This window comes from Manis pentadactyla, chromosome 10 (genome assembly GCF_030020395.1).
Source record: "Manis pentadactyla isolate mManPen7 chromosome 10, mManPen7.hap1, whole genome shotgun sequence".
Classification (NCBI taxonomy): Eukaryota; Metazoa; Chordata; class Mammalia; order Pholidota; family Manidae; genus Manis; species Manis pentadactyla.
This window is the reverse complement of record NC_080028.1, coordinates 38,508,321-38,527,273: the sequence shown is the minus strand read 5'-3', so window position 1 is coordinate 38,527,273 and position 18,953 is coordinate 38,508,321. Positions and strand designations below refer to the sequence as shown.

Below are 18,953 nucleotides of genomic sequence, written 5' to 3'. Positions count from 1 at the left end.
ATAAATGACAGGGTGAGGCTAAGTCAACAGTTCTCAGGTGCTGACTCAAAATCACCTGGGGGCTGGTTAGAATTCAGATTCCTGGGCCCTGTGATCCAGGAGCTCTGCGGTCAGGACCTAGCCTTGTTCCCCTAAGCCGCCCATGGTTCTGATGGGCAGTGGGGTGATGGGTGGAGCTAGAAGGCTGGAGGACTGCCTAGGGCCCCTTCTGCCTCCTGCTCTGATTCACTTTCCTGCCTGCTTTTGGGAGGAAGCTACTGAGCGTGACTTTCAACAATGCTAGGCACTGAACTGCATTTAGACCCTAAACATATACTAATATCCCATCTTGGCAAGGAAACTAATGCCTGGAGCTGTCAAGTGGAACAGTCCTGAGCTTTTTCTGTTTTAGATCCTCACCTCTCAAGGTATATGGCTTTTTCTCTCCACTCTTTCTAGGTGGTGTCTCAGTGTTTTATAAGACACTTCCCTTTTCCATCTCCCACTGTCTTCCCTTCCTCTATCATCCTGTCATCTCCAGTTTGTAGTAATCTAAAACACTTTCAGTAGGTCCTCATCAGCCCTTCTCTGGGAAGTCCTCCCTGCCATCTGCCCCAAGTCCTCCTCCAATGGGAGTCCATATTCCCTGATCCTTCCTCAGAGCTGGGGAGGAGAGAGGGTCTTAAACATCACTTCCCTTACCTGTCTTACCTGACCCCGTCTTACCTCCTGCTTCCTCCTTTTGCTCATCGCCAGTTCTTGTCCCTCCTTCTTCAGGTTTCAGAATTATCTGTTTGGTTTATAACACAGGCAAAAAGCCAGAGTAATCTCTAGGGATTTCTCCGAGCTCAGCAGGAAGGATTGAGGTTAGATGCTTGGAAGAACTTCCAAATAGCCAAAGAGAGCAGTCCTGAAAGGAAGCTGTGGACCCAGGGGTAAGCCTGGTCTCTATCCAGACTCACGACTCCTCTCCCTAGTCTTTCCTCTTCACAGATCCCAAGCCTCTGTTAGGGTGACTCTGTACCTGTGCTCTGACCTCTTCATGGACACTGGGGGAGGGGTTGGTGGTCATGGGCTCCTCGGCCTCCCTGATGCTGAAGCATAGGCTGGGGCATCCTCCCACCCTGCCCTTGTCCGTTGCCCCTGCTCTGGAACCTGTGCTTTCATGCACTCCAGCCACCCCTCATGTTTCCAGGGAAGGGGTGGTGGAGAGTCTGAGGGGAGCCATCTCTCTCTGTGGGGAGATCTGTGCATGTGTTGTGACATCTGTGGGGCCATATGGCTGCGCATGGCGGGGTGTGCGGGCCTGCGAGTCCTGGTGTGATTTTGCATCAGCTCTTGCCCCAGAGCAGCAGAGGCCGCACCCTGTCCTGGGGGTTAGCCAGTGGGTGTGATGAGCTTGGGGCTGTGCACCGGGTTTCTCTCCCAGTGTGGGGCGCTGGGAGCTGCCTCTCCTGTATGGGCTCCCAGCCCCCTCCAGCCTCCCTCCCGCCCCCACCCCCCTGGGCTCTGATGCTGGGCCTCTAGAAGCAGAGCCATCTGTCCTGCGTCTGAGTGGCCACCAGAGGGCTCCGGGACCAGGCTTTTCTCTTCCGCAGGAGCTGTGAGGATCCCAGCAGCCCCAGCATCAAGCTTTTCTGGAAGTGCGGGCCATCCTCCTGCAGCTGCTATTGAAGGGTGTCCAGGCTGGGAGGCCATGGGAAGGGGACACAGCCTTTGCCTTTTATAATCCTATTCTGAAATATCTCCTTTCTCTCTCAGGAAGTCCTTCCAGGTATTTACCCTCCATTTCTATTGCTAATAGAGGGAAGAGATGGGGCTGAGGGAACCACCTTTCTTTTTTGTTGCATTACCTTCCCCCAGGTTTCAAGTTAAGTCTTTATTCTTTTCCCCATGCCCTGACCATCAGAGCTCAGACTCTGCTGTGCCATAGCAGCTGAGGACTGAATAGGCAACAGCAGGAAAGTTGTGAGCTAGACATTAGGATGGACTTCCTGGTAGAGAGGGGCATGAGCCACTGGGTTTGGTGTCTGAGGGAGGCTGAACACGGAGAGGTTGCCTGTTCATAAGGAGCAAGGCTCTGGCTCTGCGGGGCTGCGGAGGGTCCTCTGTGAGCCACAGCTTGCCCATACGTCCCTTGTGGGGGCTAGGGCAGAGGGCTGCATGTCGCTGCCTTGCCACCGGGCACCTCAGAGCCTCAGAAAGCCATGGATGTTGCTTGGTCCCTGCCATCTGCCCCAAGTCCTCTGAGGGGAGTCCATATTCCTTGCTCCTTCCTCTGAGCTGGGGAGGAGAGAGCAATGGAGAAAGGATGTTTGTGGGGTCTTTTAAAGGAAAACCCCCTGAGCCACTCCCTCCGCTGGTTGACAGTTGCTGGCAGAAGGAAGGACAAAATGCCAAAGCAATTTCCTGCATCTGCTTAAATGAGTCTTCAGAGCCCCTGTCAGGTCTTCAGATTTTAGATTGAGCATCATCAACCTACTAGGCAAAGACTAAGTCAATGCAGGGTGGGGGGCTTCCTAGAGCCGGAGGATGACACAATCTTCCATGGGGTGTGGAGGTGATTGGTCCCCCTCTGTCCTCTGCACCTCAGCTTTCCAAGTAGCCTGTGAAATGTCTGCCTCTCTTGTTGGTCCTCAATGCTGAGAGGGCCCTGGGATTGTGGGGAGAGCATGGATTTGGGGTCAGATCCCCTCTCATGGAGACAAATGGTGCACCTCTGTGCCTCAGTCCCTATATCTATCTGTAGGGTGGGAATAATGATTCTTCCCTCTCAGGTGAGCTCTGTGAGAGTGTGTGTGAGGGGCTGCAGAGCACACCCCACAGCAGAGTTTCCATCCCCATGTCCGCCCCAGTCTCACTTGTTCTTGGAGGAGAGATGGGCCCATTTGCCAGACAGGGAAATGGGGGCAGGAGTGATCCTAGGTCTCTGCTGGGTGTACTTGAGGATCAACAGCCGGGGCTCCCTCCCCCTCCTCTCTTCTTCCCTCCCTTTTGTCTCATTGCTCTGCTCTGACTCTTCCCCCTCCTCCTCCTGCCCACCGCTTTTCTCCTTTGTTTTGTTCCCCCTTCTCCCTTTCAGCTCTATGCTTCTATTCTTCCACCTTCTTCTCTTCATCCATTCAGCTTTAAGGTGGGTGGAAGGGATTATTTAGAAGGACAAGAACTACATATCCTGCACCCCCACACAATCCCCTGGGATGCCTCCTCTTGCATATTGCCCCAACTTCTTGGTCTTTTTCCTTGATCTCAGCAAAGGTTGATGCCCCTGTTCCTTGGGCCTGGGTTGGGGAAGGAAGATATTGATGAAATCTTGTCCAAAGAAACAATGTGTGTCCTGGGAAAATTGCTGAACAGGACACGGTGGTCCCTGCCTTTGAAGGGATTATGGCTTGGGAAGGAGGCTGGCTCTCAGCAACAATGTGACCAGTGCTACCCTGGAGGCTTAAATATGGTGTGGTGGAGCTTCAGAGGCACATCAGGGAAGGCTTCACAGAGGAGGTGACCATTGAACTGGGTTTTGAGCGATGAGCTTGAGTTTTCCCAGTTCATAAAGGGGTGGACAGAAAGGCAGTCCTGTCAGAAGGGCCACCATAGGCAAAGACATGTAAGAAAGGGCAAGGAGAGTTCAGAGCATTGCCAGTAATTGTGTGTGGCTGGAGCCCAGAGAGCTTGCAGGAGAATGAAATCCTAATCTAGGAGTTAGGCAATGCTCTCCGACGGTTAGCTCACCAACCAGACAAGAAGAGTCCAGAATGGGGTGTTGCTCCCAGCCAAATGACAAGGACAGGGTAGGACAGGGGACATTAAGAAGAGTGTCCTGGGCTCTCATTTACTCCCTCCTTGTTGACTATCCTTCCCTGGGAAACTTACCTAACTGATCCTGGGCCTCAATTTTCTCATCTCTAAGATGGGGATAGTGATGCATCAGCTACCTGAAGACAGGTAAGACAAATGCTGTGGTTTCTTGAGGTGCTGTCCATTATCTGGACTGTGTGACCAGGGACGTCTTCGTGGAAGAGGAGGGCTTGCTTCTGGCCCTAAAGGACAGGTAATGTTGAGCTAAACAGAGGAATGAGGAAGGCTGGGGGAAACGTGGGGACAAAGTTAAGAGGCACAGCAGTGAAAGTCATGTCTGGAGGACAGTGTGTGGCTGGTGCACAGGGTGAAGGAGACTCACAGGCACCTGTGTGTGAATCCCACCCTCTCTCCTAGCTCTGCTGTCTTTACCCCCAACCCTCGTGAGCCCAGACAGAGCAGGAGAGAGGCCAGAATTGGAGGGACAGGGTCTGGGAGATGTATGGGAATCAGGGCCATGAAAGTGAGATGCAAACAGAGTGTAAATCAGCCACCTCCCTCACCCATTGCCTGAAGTCTGTTTTGTCTGAGGTTGAGCCAACAGGAGGGTGGAGAGGAACAGAGGGTCCTTGCAGCTTCCTTCTGGGGCTCCTCCTGCCTCACTGGCTCAGCCTGGTCAGGCATGGGGACACAGTCCTATGCTGCTCTTTCCCTTCTGCAGAATGGGGAGCTGTTCCCAGAGCTGGAGTCTCTGCCCCTCCTGTCCATCCCAGGAGAACTGGCCTGGTTCCTGGGGGAGCCCGCCAAAACCCACAGAAAGTCTTTGAATTTCCCTGAAAGCATGAAGGGCAGGTCAGAAAGATGGCCTCAGATAGAAGGAGTGAGTGGGATGGGGCTGCAGGCAGGGAACCTGAAGGGTAAGGGATAGGATGTTGGGGAGGCCTGGGGAAACAAAAATTCCCAGGAAAATGGATAGTGCAGACTCAGTGAGCAAAAAGCCCCAGAGACCTTGAGAGACACATTCCAGCAGAGACCCTGACTGACAGAGACAGACGGAGAGAGCCCTGCTCATATGTCCGGGCTAGCACATGCCATACCGGCGCGTCTGCTGGCTTCCTCTCGCCTGTCTGCCTGTCCCTGGCTGATGGTCCCTTTGTCTGTCTAGCTCTTTGTTTGTTTGTTTCTTTGTTTGCCTGTCTTTCTCCCAGCTCCCCCTTCCCCCTCTGCTGTCTGCCTGTTGGCCCAGACCTCTCTGTCTATTGCTGCACTCTGCCTGGTCCACCTCTCTAGGGAGAGAAAGCTGCTTGCAGGGATCGTGGGACCCCTGGGTCCTGGATTCCTGGTCTTGGACAGGTTCATGCCTTTCCCCTTCCTGATTTTGGTCTCAATTTCCTCCTTTCTAGGACGGCCCCACCCTCTGCCTCCTAACATGTTAATAAGACTTAGACGCGTGGGTGACTGTATTTATGATTGCTCATGCTTTGGAACAAAGGGTTTAATTAATTTGAGAGGCAATACTGCTCTTCAATCTTCTAAGGACAAAGCAAGAAGGAAATAATGACTGCAGCATGAGACACAGTGGGTAGATATTCAGAGGAACTTCCCAAAAGGGCGGTGTGGGATATATTAGATCAGGTCAGCTAAAAGAGATTAAACACCCACTTTCATACTCTCCTGCAGAGGGGTCCCATGGAAGGGGCAGATGGGCAACGTGACCTTCCCTGGTCCATGTAGGCTAAGAAAAGATCTTTTGATGTTTTGAGGTAGCCGGGAATTACAAGAGGAGGCTAGGGTATTAACCCCAGCCATCACCCTTCCTAGGTCTCCATCTGCATAACCTCCCAGGTGGCTGGGGAGAGGGCCTGAGGGGGAAGGGGTGTGGAGGAAGTGCTATCTATTTCCCCACCTCCACCCTGTTTCCCACCATCTTCCTAAGCTGAGGACCACCCCCTCCCCCCCAATCCATGAGAGATGGCTGCTGGGGACGGAGTGATGTATGTAATGCAGATAAAATGTCAGCAATTCTAAATGGGTCCAGAGATGCAGCCGTCGGGGGGTGGGGAGGGAGAGAAGGGCGGAGCAGGGGGGAAATGAGAAAGGGAAAATGAGATGTGGGTCCATACTGGGGATAGTAACGGGGGCAGACACCCCCTCCATCCAGCAAAGGCCAGAGGAGGGGTGGACCCATGCGGCAGGCACCCAAATGAGATTTTGAAGAGGGAGCCGGAGGGTTGGGGGTGGAGGAGAGAAGGAGGCGGGTGGGGGCAGCGGGGGCCGGAGCTGCTGATGTATAGCGGTTTCATAACTTCCTCAGTATTAAAGGCAGGTTCATGGGGAGGGCAGCGCCATTAATCACCAGGCTGAATGGGGCTGGGATTTGCTGAGAGGCGCGCTTGCTGTCTGCTGCTCCCGCCCGTCTCAGGGCGGGAGGGGACAGGCAGGGATGCCCCTCCTGAGCTAAGGGGTAAGACCCCAGGAATCTATTCTGGGTGTTGGGCAGGTGGGTCCTTGCCAGTAGGGGAGGGAGTTGGGGGCTGGGGACCCTGGCAGGAAGAGGGAAAAGGATGAGGAAGATCGTGGAAGGGGTAGGAGCTGATGGGGCAGCCGCTGAGGGAACCCTGGGGGAGAAAAACTGGGGAGGGAGGATTGTGCATTTGAACATGAAATTGATCACATGTAAATCTAATGCAAATGACATGCAAACGAGCACAGGATTTCTCTGGGTCCACAGCTCAGGCATTCTCTTTCTTGGACTGAGAATTGGGGCCAATTTGCATCCAGTTGCATGCCCAGAGTCCTGTTTCTTTACTATTAATAGTTTCAGAGGGAGAACTCAAGGTGTCACTTAAAGGGGTGAGGGATCAAGGTGGAGTTGGTCCTCTGGGCTCCCAGGGAAAGGGCGAGCCACCCCTGGGAATGGTAGCATCAGGAAAATTGACAGTGAGTGGTCTGTGTGACAGTGAGGAGGCTGAGTGGTGGGACTCCTGGGCTATGTGTCTCAGCTGATGGGGATCAGAGAGGCATGGACTCAGCAGCAAGGCAGAAAAATGGAGAGACAGACAGATCTCCACCGCTTCAGAGACAGACCCTGGGCAGATAACATGAGGCTGCATCGCATGTCCTGCATTGTCATCCTCTCTTCCAGGTGAAGAATGAAATGATCAGCCCAGGGCTCAGAGAGGTAATGATCTCCCAAGGTCACACCACTGGTAAGTGCCAGATCCCCAACTCCAAGCTTCCTTGGAAGCTGAGTGTTCCTTTCAACCCACTACAAGAGCATGTCTGAATGAAAGCAACAAAAATAGAGAGCAGATATTCAGGTTTTCAACAGGTATTTACTGAGCACCTAAAAGACACAAGGCAATAAGCCTGTGCTCAGGAGAGAGACTTGAGTGTTGACTTCTCAAAACACAGCCTAGCAGGGGCCATAAGGCATTTTAGCAATAAGTGAGACATGTAAGAGTTGGTGACAAGGGGCTCCAGGGAGGTACAAGCACAGGGAGGATCACGGAATGCTTCCAAGGGGAGCTGTCATTTGACTCAGGCTTTGGGGAGTGAGTACAGTGTATTCAGTGGCAGAGGTGGGGGCGGGGAGGAATGTTCCAGGCATAGGGGACAAGATGGGCCGTTGTGCGACGGCAAGAGAGGATGGGTAAGGACAGCTTTCCAATGTGCTGGTTCATAGAGTGTGTGGAGAGGTGTGAGGGAGATCAAGCTGAAATGACAGGGGGGTCAGGATATGAGAGGGCTGCGGGGCCAAGCCTGGAGTCCAGCTGGGAGTGGAGAATAGGGTAAATCGTTCAAGTGATCACTGATTCAGTCAACACACATCTATGGTATACCAAACAAATGTCAGGGCTGCCCTGATGGCTCAGGATGCAAAGAGCAGATGTCATCCTTCCTTTAGGAAGTTCAGTCAGCAGCAGCATCCTCCTCAGCAAGTAGAGGTATGGAGTGTGTCCCTCCTGGTGTTACTGTGAGGATTAGATGGGAGAGTCCACATAAAGTACTTAGGGTGGTGTCTGGTGTAGGAGGAACACTCAGGGAGGTTGCTGATAGTTGTTACCATCCCTACCACTAGCTGAAAGGTGTGGAATGGAGGACAGAGGCAGGGAGAGGGTCAACAGTCGCCACAAAACTTGGGGAGAGATGGAATTGTGGGAAGGAGGGGACAGTTCAAAAGGGCTGCAAAGACAAGAGAAGGAAAGGGACAGAGCCAGAGCAAGGGCAGGGACAGTATGGTCTGGGAGCACTGCAGAGGAGGGAGGAGAGCTTGGAAGACTCATCCTCGGGCAAGTCCTGCTCAGCTGCTGGTTTGCTGGGAACTCAGGGTAGGGCAGGGCAGGGTAGGGCCTGGGTGCCCATCGGCTGGGAGCTGGGCTTTCTGAGTTCCTTTCCCACTTGGTCACTTGTCCCTCCTCCCAGACTCATCTTGACTCCTGTTCTAAGTTGGTTAATGTGGTTCAACCTGTGGGACAGGCCTTTCCCATTCTGCGCAAAGCCCAGCTTCTCTCCTCCTGATGCAGGACTCAGGGGCCAGTCCAGTCCCCTTGGCTGGCTGTCCATCTGATGTCTGTGTGGTCCCCTCAGGATAATTGTTCTGGACAACTCTAGCACCACTCAGACAGATTGTCCGGCCTCCTGGCTCCGACATCTCCCACCACGGCATCAAGCCAAATTACTCAGCCCCCCAAGCCCCGGGCTCTGGTGAAATCCGATTAGCGAGGAGAGAGCTGCGCTGAGCTGACAGCTCCTCCGATAATTGCTTCCCATGTAAGCGATGCAAATCAGCCCATCCAGCCTGTCCCTGCTCCTCTCCTGGGGACCCAGGTGTCCAGGCCCCAGGAGAGGGATAACACCCGAGTTGGAGAGACCTGGAAGGTGTCACCTGCCTCCAGTTAAGTGGCCATCAGCCCCTAAAGCTGGTTGGTGCTGTCTTGGGGCTGAGACAGGGAGGTGGGAAGGGGTGGGAAGGCTGAACCAGGGGCCCCACTGGCTCTGCATTTCTGTTTACTGAAAACTGAAAGGTTGTCATTCTGCCTCTCACTCTCACCCCTGGGGAAAAAAAATCCTATGTACCCATTTCCCAGTAAGGTAAATGAAGGCAGAGTTACAGAAGACACAGAGACAGGGAAATGGCCAAACCTGTAAGGAAACTGACGGATGAATTTGCAGCCTAGCTCCCTTGGTTCTCCAGTTCTAGGAAGGAGGTAGGAGTGGATGTATAGGACCTTTGGGCAGCTTTCTCCATTTTTGAGCCCCTCCCCACCAAGCTGGGGAAAGGCACGGTGAGGCAAACCCCACAGAGCTGGGATGGGGCTGTGATACCATATATCTTGAGATTTTATGCCTGTACCAAGGAGGACATGTCTTTGGGATGCAGTGGCCCTTGCTCACTGCATACATAGGGAATCCTCTCCACTCCCCTAAACTGGGGTCCTTTTAAGGGCCTGTTAGTATCTTTTCTTTAGTGCCTTTCCTTTCTACAGCTTTACCTCAAGTTGTTTTGTTCTCTGACCCCGTCATCCCATCTCCTGCTGATCTCGGAGACCTGAAAAGTACTTTGCTTGCAATCCTTAACTTCCAGGCCCCAGACCCAGCGCATATGGGTCACTGTCTTTGTGGAAATCTCCAGGATGAGTTGTCTGGTCTTGTCCTCCGTGCCTGTGTCTGATATGGCTCTATGGCCCGTATTTTGGGTCCTGAGACTGTCTGCCTGAGACTCTGGCACATGGTCATAACAACAACAAACCTTTATGGAGCACCACTCTGTGCTGGGCATGGTACTGAGCACCTTATGTAATCAAGTCATTTAATTATCACAAAAGAAGACATGGATTACAATCATTATCCCATTTTACAACTGAGCTAACAGAGGCATGGAGAAGTTAAGTAATTTGCTCAAGGTCATCACTAGTAAGTGGCAAAGCTGGGATTCAAATCCAGGCAGTCTGAGTCCACAGACTCTAAAGGCCTCTGCTATGTGGCCTTGACTCTCCAATGCTCTTCTAATGTTTATTGGGCTGACTGAGAGAGGACAACTGTCCAGTGCAGTGGAGCTGTGGGATATGGCTACACTGAAAGTTGAACACCACAAGCCCTTTGGGGCTCCCTACGGCAGAGGAGGCTGGAGCTAACAAGAGTAACACCTGTACGTAGGGAAGGTGAAACAGGGTCCTTATCAGTCTTCAATCTCCAGTATCTATTTACTGCCTTTGGAGCCCTGCAGCTAGACAGCTCCCCTTCCCCACGCTGGGAGCAGGGAGGCAGGTGAAGGGCTGAAAGATTGGCTTAGAAACCGAAGTGGCTGAGAGTTAGAGCTAGAGGCCGATAGATGGCGCTCATGGCCCAACACAGTCCTGGCAGCGCTCGACACCAAAGGAAAACTAGCCAGCAAGTTAACCCCTTAATGCCTAGGCTCCAGCCCAGGAGTAGGCTGGTTGGCAACAGAAGCTCTGCCCCAGGCCTGGCTGTTTCCTAGGGAGTGACCCAAGTGTCTAGGCTTTGTCCAGGCCACAGCTTGGGTCTGCCTCTGCTCCTGCCCATCAAGCTCTATACATAAATCACAGTGAGCCAGCCCCTTGGAGACCTCCTAGAGCACCAGGAGGCTAAGACATGGACAGGGCAGGTTGGCAGGGTCCCACCCCAGCCCAAGTTTCATCTCTCAGAATCTATGTATTGAAAATCTACAGGCCTCCGTTTTTAAGCACTCCACCTCAGGAGAGCTCTTCACTTCCATCTTCCCTGAGAGGAACTCACCAGGTAGGGAGGAATAGCATGGACAGAGAAAGAGAAGTCCCCCATACTCCCCTGGGGTTAGCTCTAGGGACTCACCGTGGGTTGCTCTAGACTCAGTTTCTTCCTGTGTTGTGACTCACTCTCTGTGCTTGTCCACTGGGGTGAACAGGTTTAAGGGACAGAAACAGTTATCCTACTTTTCAGAAAGTTGAAATTGGGGGTAGGGATCATGAAGGATCTCTGTTTTCCTGTCACTCATTTCACTCGTTAATTTCATGCCAGAAGCGGACTTGGAGTGTGGAGACAAACTCAAAGTGCTGGCAAGCAAGTTGCAGAAGGGTAAAGTGGGCAGGAAGGTTGTCAAAGGGATAGTGATGCTCCCAGAATTCCTAAGCAATGAGATGACACCACAGCGTGGTTCTCCCCAACCTGGCTAATTTTTGTTCAGAGGCACAGAAATGCATAGGTCTATGGAGATAGCCAGTTCTAGAAGCTCAGGATACTCTTATTTCAGTCATTCAAGAGAAAGAAGTAAAGAGAGGGGAATAGATGTATGCAGAGGGGGACAGAAACACACATATAGAGAGAAAGCTATACAAGAGATTCAGGATTGAAATGTATTTACATAAGCAGAGAGAGGCAAAGACAGAGGGAGAGAATCTGGCACAAATGAAACCTCAGGAAATAATGGACTTTATGATGTGGATGATTAATTTAGTTTCCAAATTCTTGCAAGTGTGGGGCTGGTTTTTCATCTTTGGCGTTAGAGGGTCACTGCTCACAGTTCCCTGAAGGTCCTTCTGCACCCATTAATTTTCTATCTGTTGGTAAGAGAGCAGGAGAGAATGGGGAAGCGGGTAGCATCCTTCCTGTTCTGAGGCTCACTGGTCTCCTTCCTTAGCACCTGAAGGGAGGCCTTATTTCTTCCAGATCTCAGTCATGGCTGTGCTGAGGTGCACAGGGATGGCAGTGGGAGGAATTCAGAAGATAACTAGCTGTAGGACGTTTCCAGTCTAATGAAAATCTTATAGTCAGGACACAGAAACAGACCCAGACAGAGGAAAAGTTCTGGATATTAGTATTGGATTGGGGGTGTTTGGGAGGTAATGGAATAGTAGGTGCAGCCATGGGATTAGGAGTGATAAAGGAAGATGTACTGGATAGAGTATTTGAGGAAGAGGATTGGGAAGGATGGGAGGTTATAGGCCTGAGTAGACAGCAGGGCAGAAGAGGGAGATAAGGCAAATGGTAGTAAGGGTGGCTGGAGAGTCTCAAAGCCATTACAAGAATTGTTAGGAGATGCAAGAAATGGCTCCGTGGCTGTTCCATATACAGCCCTTGGAAGGCTGCAAAAGGGAGGTCTTTTATACCTCCAGCTGCAGGAGGGCTAGAAATGGTCTTTAGTCATTGTTAATATCCTCAGGTAAATTGAGATATTGGGGCCGATTTGAAATCCCTTTGGGAAAAGTATTGTGGTTGAACTTTTGGAAAGGTGATGCCCTTGAGGTCTTGAACCCTGGATGTCCGAGGTCCTTAAAGGACGTGGCCTCTCACTTCTCAATTCCTCTCGATTTAGCGCCGATGTAAAGAATAAACTACAACCCCCAGCATCACTTAAGGCTAACTTTGCACACCTTCCGGGGATTTGAGTATTTCCGGCGGAAGTGGAACCAGCTACGCCAGTCTCCTTTCCTCCACAAAGCCGACTACGACTCCCACAACCCTCCGCGCCGGGGGCGGGGGAAAGGAATCGGAAGCCGTATGGGGAGCTGGACCAGGTGAGGGAGTAGGAGGCCGGGAATTTGGGGCGTCAGGGGCAGGCTGCGGACTCTCAGGGCTGCTGGGCGGCGACAGGCGGGGAGTGGGGATGTCTGTATTTCGGGACCCCTCGCTCAGCCTGGGCCTAGCCCCGACTTAGGGAGAGACGAGCGCAAAGAAGCGTCCGGCAGGCCTGCGGGGACCAGGCTTTCCCGTTGGGCGGAGCCCGCGGGCGGACGCGTTGTTTTCTTATGGAGGCTTAATCGGCCCCCTCTGAACCAGGAGGAGGGAAGAAGTGTTTTTGATACCATACTCAGTTGTTGTTGTTATTGGTTTAAGGATTTGCCGATTGTCTTCGTAGAGTCCTGGAGTGTCCCCAAGGGACAGGGGAGTGGTTAGTGTCTTCGATCCCGTATTCACTTGCTTTTAGTGTCGGTGAACCTAGGTTAGGCCTATCGCTGGATCACCCTCCGCTTCTTTTGCACTTAATGTAATATGGCACTATCATCTATAAAGTTATCCACATTTCTTGAGTCTCTGGCTCTTCGTGAATTTAGGTAAGACTTCCAAGTTCCTCCTTAGGGCTCTCATAGTGTTTTGTTCGGGACATTAAAGCTCAAATCACAGTGTATTACAGTTGTCTTCTCAAAGTAGTTTATGAGCCGAGCTTACATTTTACTCGATTTCACCCCTACCAAGAGATAGCCGCTGTACCTATCAGGTAAGCGACTCGTAAATGTTGAAAGAAAAAAAAAAGTGTGGTGGGTTGGGTGGAATATGTGATTTTCATTTCACAGTGAAGAGAGTTAAGTGACTTGCTTAAGAGAATGTTAGAGATGAAACCAGGACTAGAATTTGAGTTATTGGACACCCAGCCTGTGGTTCTTGCTATCAGATGTGGCTTTGAAACACTGAAACTAAGGCCTTCTTACTCTTTGGTGTACCCCCACCTTGCTGTCTCCAGCAGAGGTCTCTAAAGATCAAAGACAGGTTCAGTTTAAGAGTTGAGTGAGATCCCAGAGCTGCCTAACCTGCTAACACTAGGGCTACATGAGAGAAGCAAAGCAAGAGCTCCTGGGACGTTTGAGTTCCCCACATATCTCCTATTCAGCTTTTGTTTGAGCCCTTTTGGCCCTGGGTGGCCACCTGGATGGGTCAGTTAAGACTTCTGAGATGAGTCTGGGGAAGGATTTCTTAAGTTTGGCCCTGATTTGTTTTCTCCCTCACTTCTAGGCTAGGGTCAGAGAACAGGTTGGTGGGTCAAGTTGTGTCGGCTCTGAGGTTCCATCTGTGGTAAGGGGTTACTCTTGACCTGGGCAAAGGGTTGAGAGGGAGATGAACCATGGTCCCTGCCCTGTGGGAGGTCCAGATGTGATGGAAACACACCTAGAGTCTCGCAAGCCCTGAGCAGTAAGCAGAGAGCAAAGTGGGCAGCTGAGCCTTGAGTGAACTCATGATGTAGGGAGTAGAGCAGAGTCCACCAGGAAATGCTCCTTCCTAGAAGGTAGTTCTAAATAGAATCAAAAAAGATGGGATGGACAGAGCTGAGCAGTTGTTTGTTGACTACCTAGTAAAAACAAGGACCTTGGAGATAGTGAAGGAAATTGAACAAGACCTGGCCTTTGGCTCAAGTATAGTTGGGGAGACAATCTGTGAATTGACAAAGAAGCCACTAACCATTGTGACATGCAGTGGTTCTCAGGCTTCACCAACCATCAAAATCACCCGAGGAAGCTTGTTTAAAATACAGACTCCCAGGCCTCATGCCAAACCTGCTCTTGTGTTGATTGTGGCTGGGAAGCTATTGTAAATGCTGCAGTGTCCTGAGGAGGGAAGGCTTTACTAGAGGGCTAGTTTGAGCTGCCTCTTGAGGAATGGTATGAGTTGGATGTGTGGAATGGGGAAGTCATAGTCCTGGTTGACTTAAGGAGTGTATTTGATTGGGTTTGTAGAAGTGGCACGTGCAGTTTTGGGAGTTGGGGTAAGGAAGGCATTTGAAAGTGTTGAGTGGGATAGGCTGGAACACTGGGTTTGCATGGGAGTGGTGAGAAGAAAGTTTGGAAGGAATGGCCTTTGCAGGTTACAAAGCTTGCTTGATTGCTGTCTCTGCCTGCCCCCCTTCTCCCCAACTAGTTACACATAACATCTCATTCTGTCCCTTACCAATATTATTAAGTGGATATTATTTGTCTCACCTGAGGAGGATTGCCTGTGGGGAAGTTCACTCTGGATTAGGTGAGACCGAATAAAGACAATGGAACACTGAGGGTAAAAGGGTTTATACCAAGCTTTATTATTCTCACATTGGCAGGTTGGCATGTTGAATGCTGGAATCATGTCTGCTTCTGGCAAGGCTGCAGTCCTTTTCTGTCTTTGCCTCTGGGCAGAGCACTGGGCGGAGCTCTTTGTAATAGTCACATGGACAATAATGACTCATTGCCAACAAGTGTGTAAGCATTGGCCAACTACATCAAGTAGTTTAGGGTTAGGTGAGGATCCTGGCCATAGGAACTTCCATTTTCCCTACATTATTATTCCTAGTATTTAGATCAGGAAGTCACAGGCTCTGGCCATGGTTATGTAGCTTGTAAGAGTCTATTCCAAGTCTTGGTAGTCATCCTACTCACCACAGAGGGTTCTAGAATGTGGGCAAGAAGCTGGGCTGGGATTGGGTGGTGGTTAAATTAGCAGGGTGGCTGATCATCCATCTAAGGCAAGATGGTGTGGGTGGTTAAGGGCACAGCCTTGAGTCAGTTTGGGTTCAGATCCCAGCTTTGTTACTTTGTTGCTTGGTTTTGCTAAGCCTCAGTCTTCTCACCTATAACATGGGAGCAATAATTACCACCTCATGGGGTTGTTACAAGGCTCAGTAAGGTGTATCTGGCACAGAGCAGTTGCTCGCCACCTGGAAGCTATTGTAATTAGCCCTCTGCAATTAATCTCTGGGCTGTGGCTGTGCACCTGCATCATACTCTTCAGCACATTGGCTTCCAGGACGCAGCCCATCCTGGCTGGGCTTGTCTTATTAAGAATGATATTAAAGGTGCTGAAAGTTTGCCGGCAGTGAATATTTATTGAAAGCCTATCATGTGCTCGGCATGGCCCAAGAACTAGTGACTTAGGGCTTATGCCTGATGGAACCGAGGTTTGGGGGGAGGATGATTGGTGTTAATGGGTTATTCTCACCAGCTGATATATGAAGAAGAAGGATACTTGAAGCTGTCAGAGGAAGGGGGCCCTTCATTACCGAGAACTGAAGTGAGCTCAGTCCTGCCTGGAGGTACTGGATGGCTGACACAATCTTTTCTGCCAAGAAATGGTAGTAGGGCCCTGGCCAGCCTGGATCCCCTCCCACTGTAGGACTGAGGGCTGATGGGGCCTCTCTCCATCTCTTTTCCAGGTGACGGTGACATGGCTGCTCCCCAGGCTTTCCCACTGGGACCCCTCCATGAGCCTTCAGGTGCCCAGATGGAGTCCCAACCCTGCCTTCAAAGCTTGGCTGGGGGCTTTCTGGAGGAGGAGCTTCGGCTTAATGCTGAGCTGAGCCAACTGCAGTTTTCAGAGCCTGTGGGCATCATTTACAATCCTGTGGAGTATGCATGGGAGCCACATCGCAACTACGTGACCCGTTACTGCCAGGGCCCCAAGGAAGTACTGTTCCTGGGCATGAACCCGGGACCCTTTGGCATGGCCCAGACTGGGGTAAAGGGCTTGCCTTCCCCTGGTGGGTGGAGTGGGAGGCTCCAAGGTAGATAATGGGCTGCGTGTGCTGTGGAGGAGGCACACGTACATGGCTGTGGACATGTGAGTGGGCCCCCCACTCCCCTCCCAATGCCCACACTGGCTCCTGTGGTCTCAGACACTCCTGGCCTCACTGCCCATAGTTAACCAAGCACATTAATAGTAATTCCGTTTCTCCTGTGAGCTGTCCACTAATTGCCTTTAAGAGCCTTCCTTCCGCCAGCCCCATCTTTACCTTACCTTGCCGGATCTCCTCTCTCCCTAGAGTGTTTGGGTCAGGAGAGGGATCAGGACTACTGCTTCCTTGGGAGACTGGTTGACAGGATGGGCATGGAAGTGGTGCGGGGCATTCAGGCAACAGGGGTTCTGTTTCTTAGCTGAGGAGAGGTCCAGAACAGCCAGGCTGCAGGGCCTGCGTGCTTTCCTTTCAGACCTCAGGATGAATGACTGCCCCTCAGTGGGGAGGCTTGGCAGGTGGGGGAGGGGAAGAGGCTTCAGGGTAGGAGGCTCAATCGCTTTTATTGACCCCAACTGGGGGGATGAAAGGTGATCAATGATGATCTATGAAAATGACAACCTGAGGCTTGGGGCTGAGGGCATCCAGAGAGCAGTGGTCAGCCCTTGTCCTCATGCCTCCTGTAATCCTGGCTTCCTTTCTGTTCCGGACCATCTGCCTGTCTCCAGTAATACCCCACATACCCATTTGGTCGGGGCAGATATCCCCCATGTCCTTCCTGTATGTGGTCCCAAAGTCTAGTGGGGTTAGAGGTAAAGAAATTCTTCTGGACCACAGTCACAGTTAAAAATTGGAGAAAGATGGACAGAATCAAGCCACAGGTCTGGGAATCCTTGTCTCAGGCCTTTGGATAGAGGTGCAAGGAGGACGTCCAGGCTAGATCCTCACACAGGGTAGAAGGGGGTCAGCTAGTCGAGAGCCCACATATCGTGCCTCCAGTTTGAAGCCCTCATGTCCCTCTCCATCCCCACAGGTGCCCTTTGGGGAAGTGAATATAGTCCGGGACTGGTTGGGCATTGGGGGGCCTGTGCTGACCCCATCTCAAGAGCACCCTAAGCGACCAGTGCTGGGACTGGAGTGCCCTCAGTCAGAGGTGAGCGGTGCCCGATTCTGGGGCTTTTTCCGGAATCTCTGTGGACAGCCTGAGGTCTTCTTCCGCCACTGTTTTGTCCACAACCTGTGTCCTCTGCTCTTCCTGGCTCCCAGTGGGCGCAACCTCACCCCTGCTGAGCTGCCTGCCAAACAGCGAGAACAGCTTCTTGGGGTCTGTGATTCAGCCCTCCACCGGCAGGTGCAGTTGCTGGGGGTACGGCTGGTGGTGGGAGTGGGGCGGGTGGCAGAGCAGCGGGCACGGCGGGCTCTTGCTGGCCTGATGCCCGAGGTCCAGGTGGAGGGGCTCCTGCACCCCTCACCTCGTAGCCCACAGGCCAACAGGGGCTGGGAGGCAATGGCCAAGGAGCGACTGAATGAATTGGGGCTGCTGCCACTGCTAATGAAATGAGTACCCCTATGGTCTGGGGTAGGACACATTCAAGGCCCCTAAGTCATTCTTGGGCAAGCAAATGACTACATGCCTCCTGGACCAGAGCAACAAGATCCTCCTTGGCTCTCTGGTTGCTGGGACCCAGCACAGAAGTTCTGACACTACTCGTGCTTACCCTGCTGATTCTCACTTTCTTTACCTTCTTCACCTTCTGAGTGTTGTTGCCTCATTGGTCCTGTGGTACCTTAACTCCACAGAGGACCAGCACCTGAAGATTGCTCTACCTCAGTTTCCTTGGGAGCCTCTGTCCACCTGCAAGTGACCTAAACAATGACTTCTGAGGTTGTATTTGCTGTTTCAGAGAAAAGATTTTGCCAGATTCCCCCATCCTCATAGACCAGCTTCTGTCAAGCTGACCCCTTTCCTAACAGGGACCAGGACAAAGCATGGGACGTGGATGGTAAGAGTGAACTTAATGGGGGACTGAGGCTGGCTCAGAGAGAGAGAATTCAGTGTGAGATATTAGGAAAGGCCAGAAGACCTGGATTTTCATCCCAGCTTTGAGACTTGTGAACTTTGTGACTTTGGACAAGTTGATTAACCGCTTCAAGCCTCAGGATCCTTATCTATAAAACAGGGACCCCTACCTCAAGGGGTCGGTGTGGAGATTCACTGAGATAACACTAGAAAGTGCTTTACTTAGTGCTTGGCACATAGGTGCTTATTACACCTCTTCTTGCTTTCTTGCCTCTGGGTTGGGGAGTCCCTGCAGTACAGAGGAAGCTCCTCGACTCCAAAGGCTTTGCTGGGGGTTGGGAGGTCTGGGCCTCCCCCTGTGGCCTGGGTGAGGGGCAGATTCTTGCCCTGGCAGAGATGGCCCAAAGACTTTATGAAAAACCAAGCCTGTGATTTTTCAGTCTAAGCATTAAAAACTCTTAAACACTTCTGTGTTGGCTTATTTTTCTCTCTTTCAGTGTCAGGGGTAGAAGGTGGTAGTTTAGATTTTCCCCTCTTACCTCTTCACTGTTTGCAGAGGGCTCTCTTGCATAGTTGGGTAGATGATACAAACATAACTCTTAACTGCCTTATCTAAGCTGCAGGGTCTCTCTTGGGGGCCTGTCCAGTGGTTTGTCTGCTACTCAGGGCACAGTGGGGAACAGGTGGTAGGTGGATGGGAGCCTGGTCTGTCTGCTGAATGACTGGCAGGCATACCCCTTTAGTAAGGGCTGGGAAAGTGAATCAAGTTGGGAGCAGAGCAAGTCTTGGGAGCAGAGCAGGTCTTGAGACCACCTTAATGAGGAACACATGGTTGGAAACTATCATCTGGGACAAGTCATCTCCAGCTTTCAAAATTGATAAAATTTTTAGTGTTAAGTGTCCCCTTCCCCCCATTGTATAATAAAGAATTTGGCCTTTATCCTTAGTTCTTGGGAGAGAGTT

The 18,953-nt window shown here is 51.6% G+C and overlaps 1 protein-coding gene across 5 annotated transcripts; it reads left to right on the top strand.

The window, feature by feature from the left end:
- The first annotated feature begins 1,604 nt into the window (after positions 1-1,604).
- SMUG1 (single-strand-selective monofunctional uracil-DNA glycosylase 1) lies at positions 1,605-18,459 on the top strand. Of its 5 annotated transcripts, none has more exons than XM_036915320.2 (4): positions 1,605-1,753; positions 6,923-6,986; positions 15,674-15,975; positions 17,004-18,459. In XM_036915320.2, the coding sequence occupies exons 2-4, from the start codon at positions 6,935-6,937 to the stop codon at positions 17,529-17,531; spliced, it is 882 nt and encodes a 293-aa protein (XP_036771215.2). In that variant the 5' UTR covers positions 1,605-1,753; positions 6,923-6,934; the 3' UTR covers positions 17,532-18,459. The 5 variants fall into 5 exon arrangements, with proteins under 5 accessions (XP_036771215.2, XP_036771214.2, XP_036771217.1 ...); XM_036915319.2 differs by lacking the exon at positions 1,605-1,753 and adding an exon at positions 6,157-6,241; XM_057486719.1 differs by lacking the exons at positions 1,605-1,753; positions 6,923-6,986 and adding an exon at positions 12,343-15,553 and having other exon boundaries at positions 17,004-17,321; positions 17,771-18,459.
- Positions 18,460-18,953: the final 494 nt, after the last annotated feature.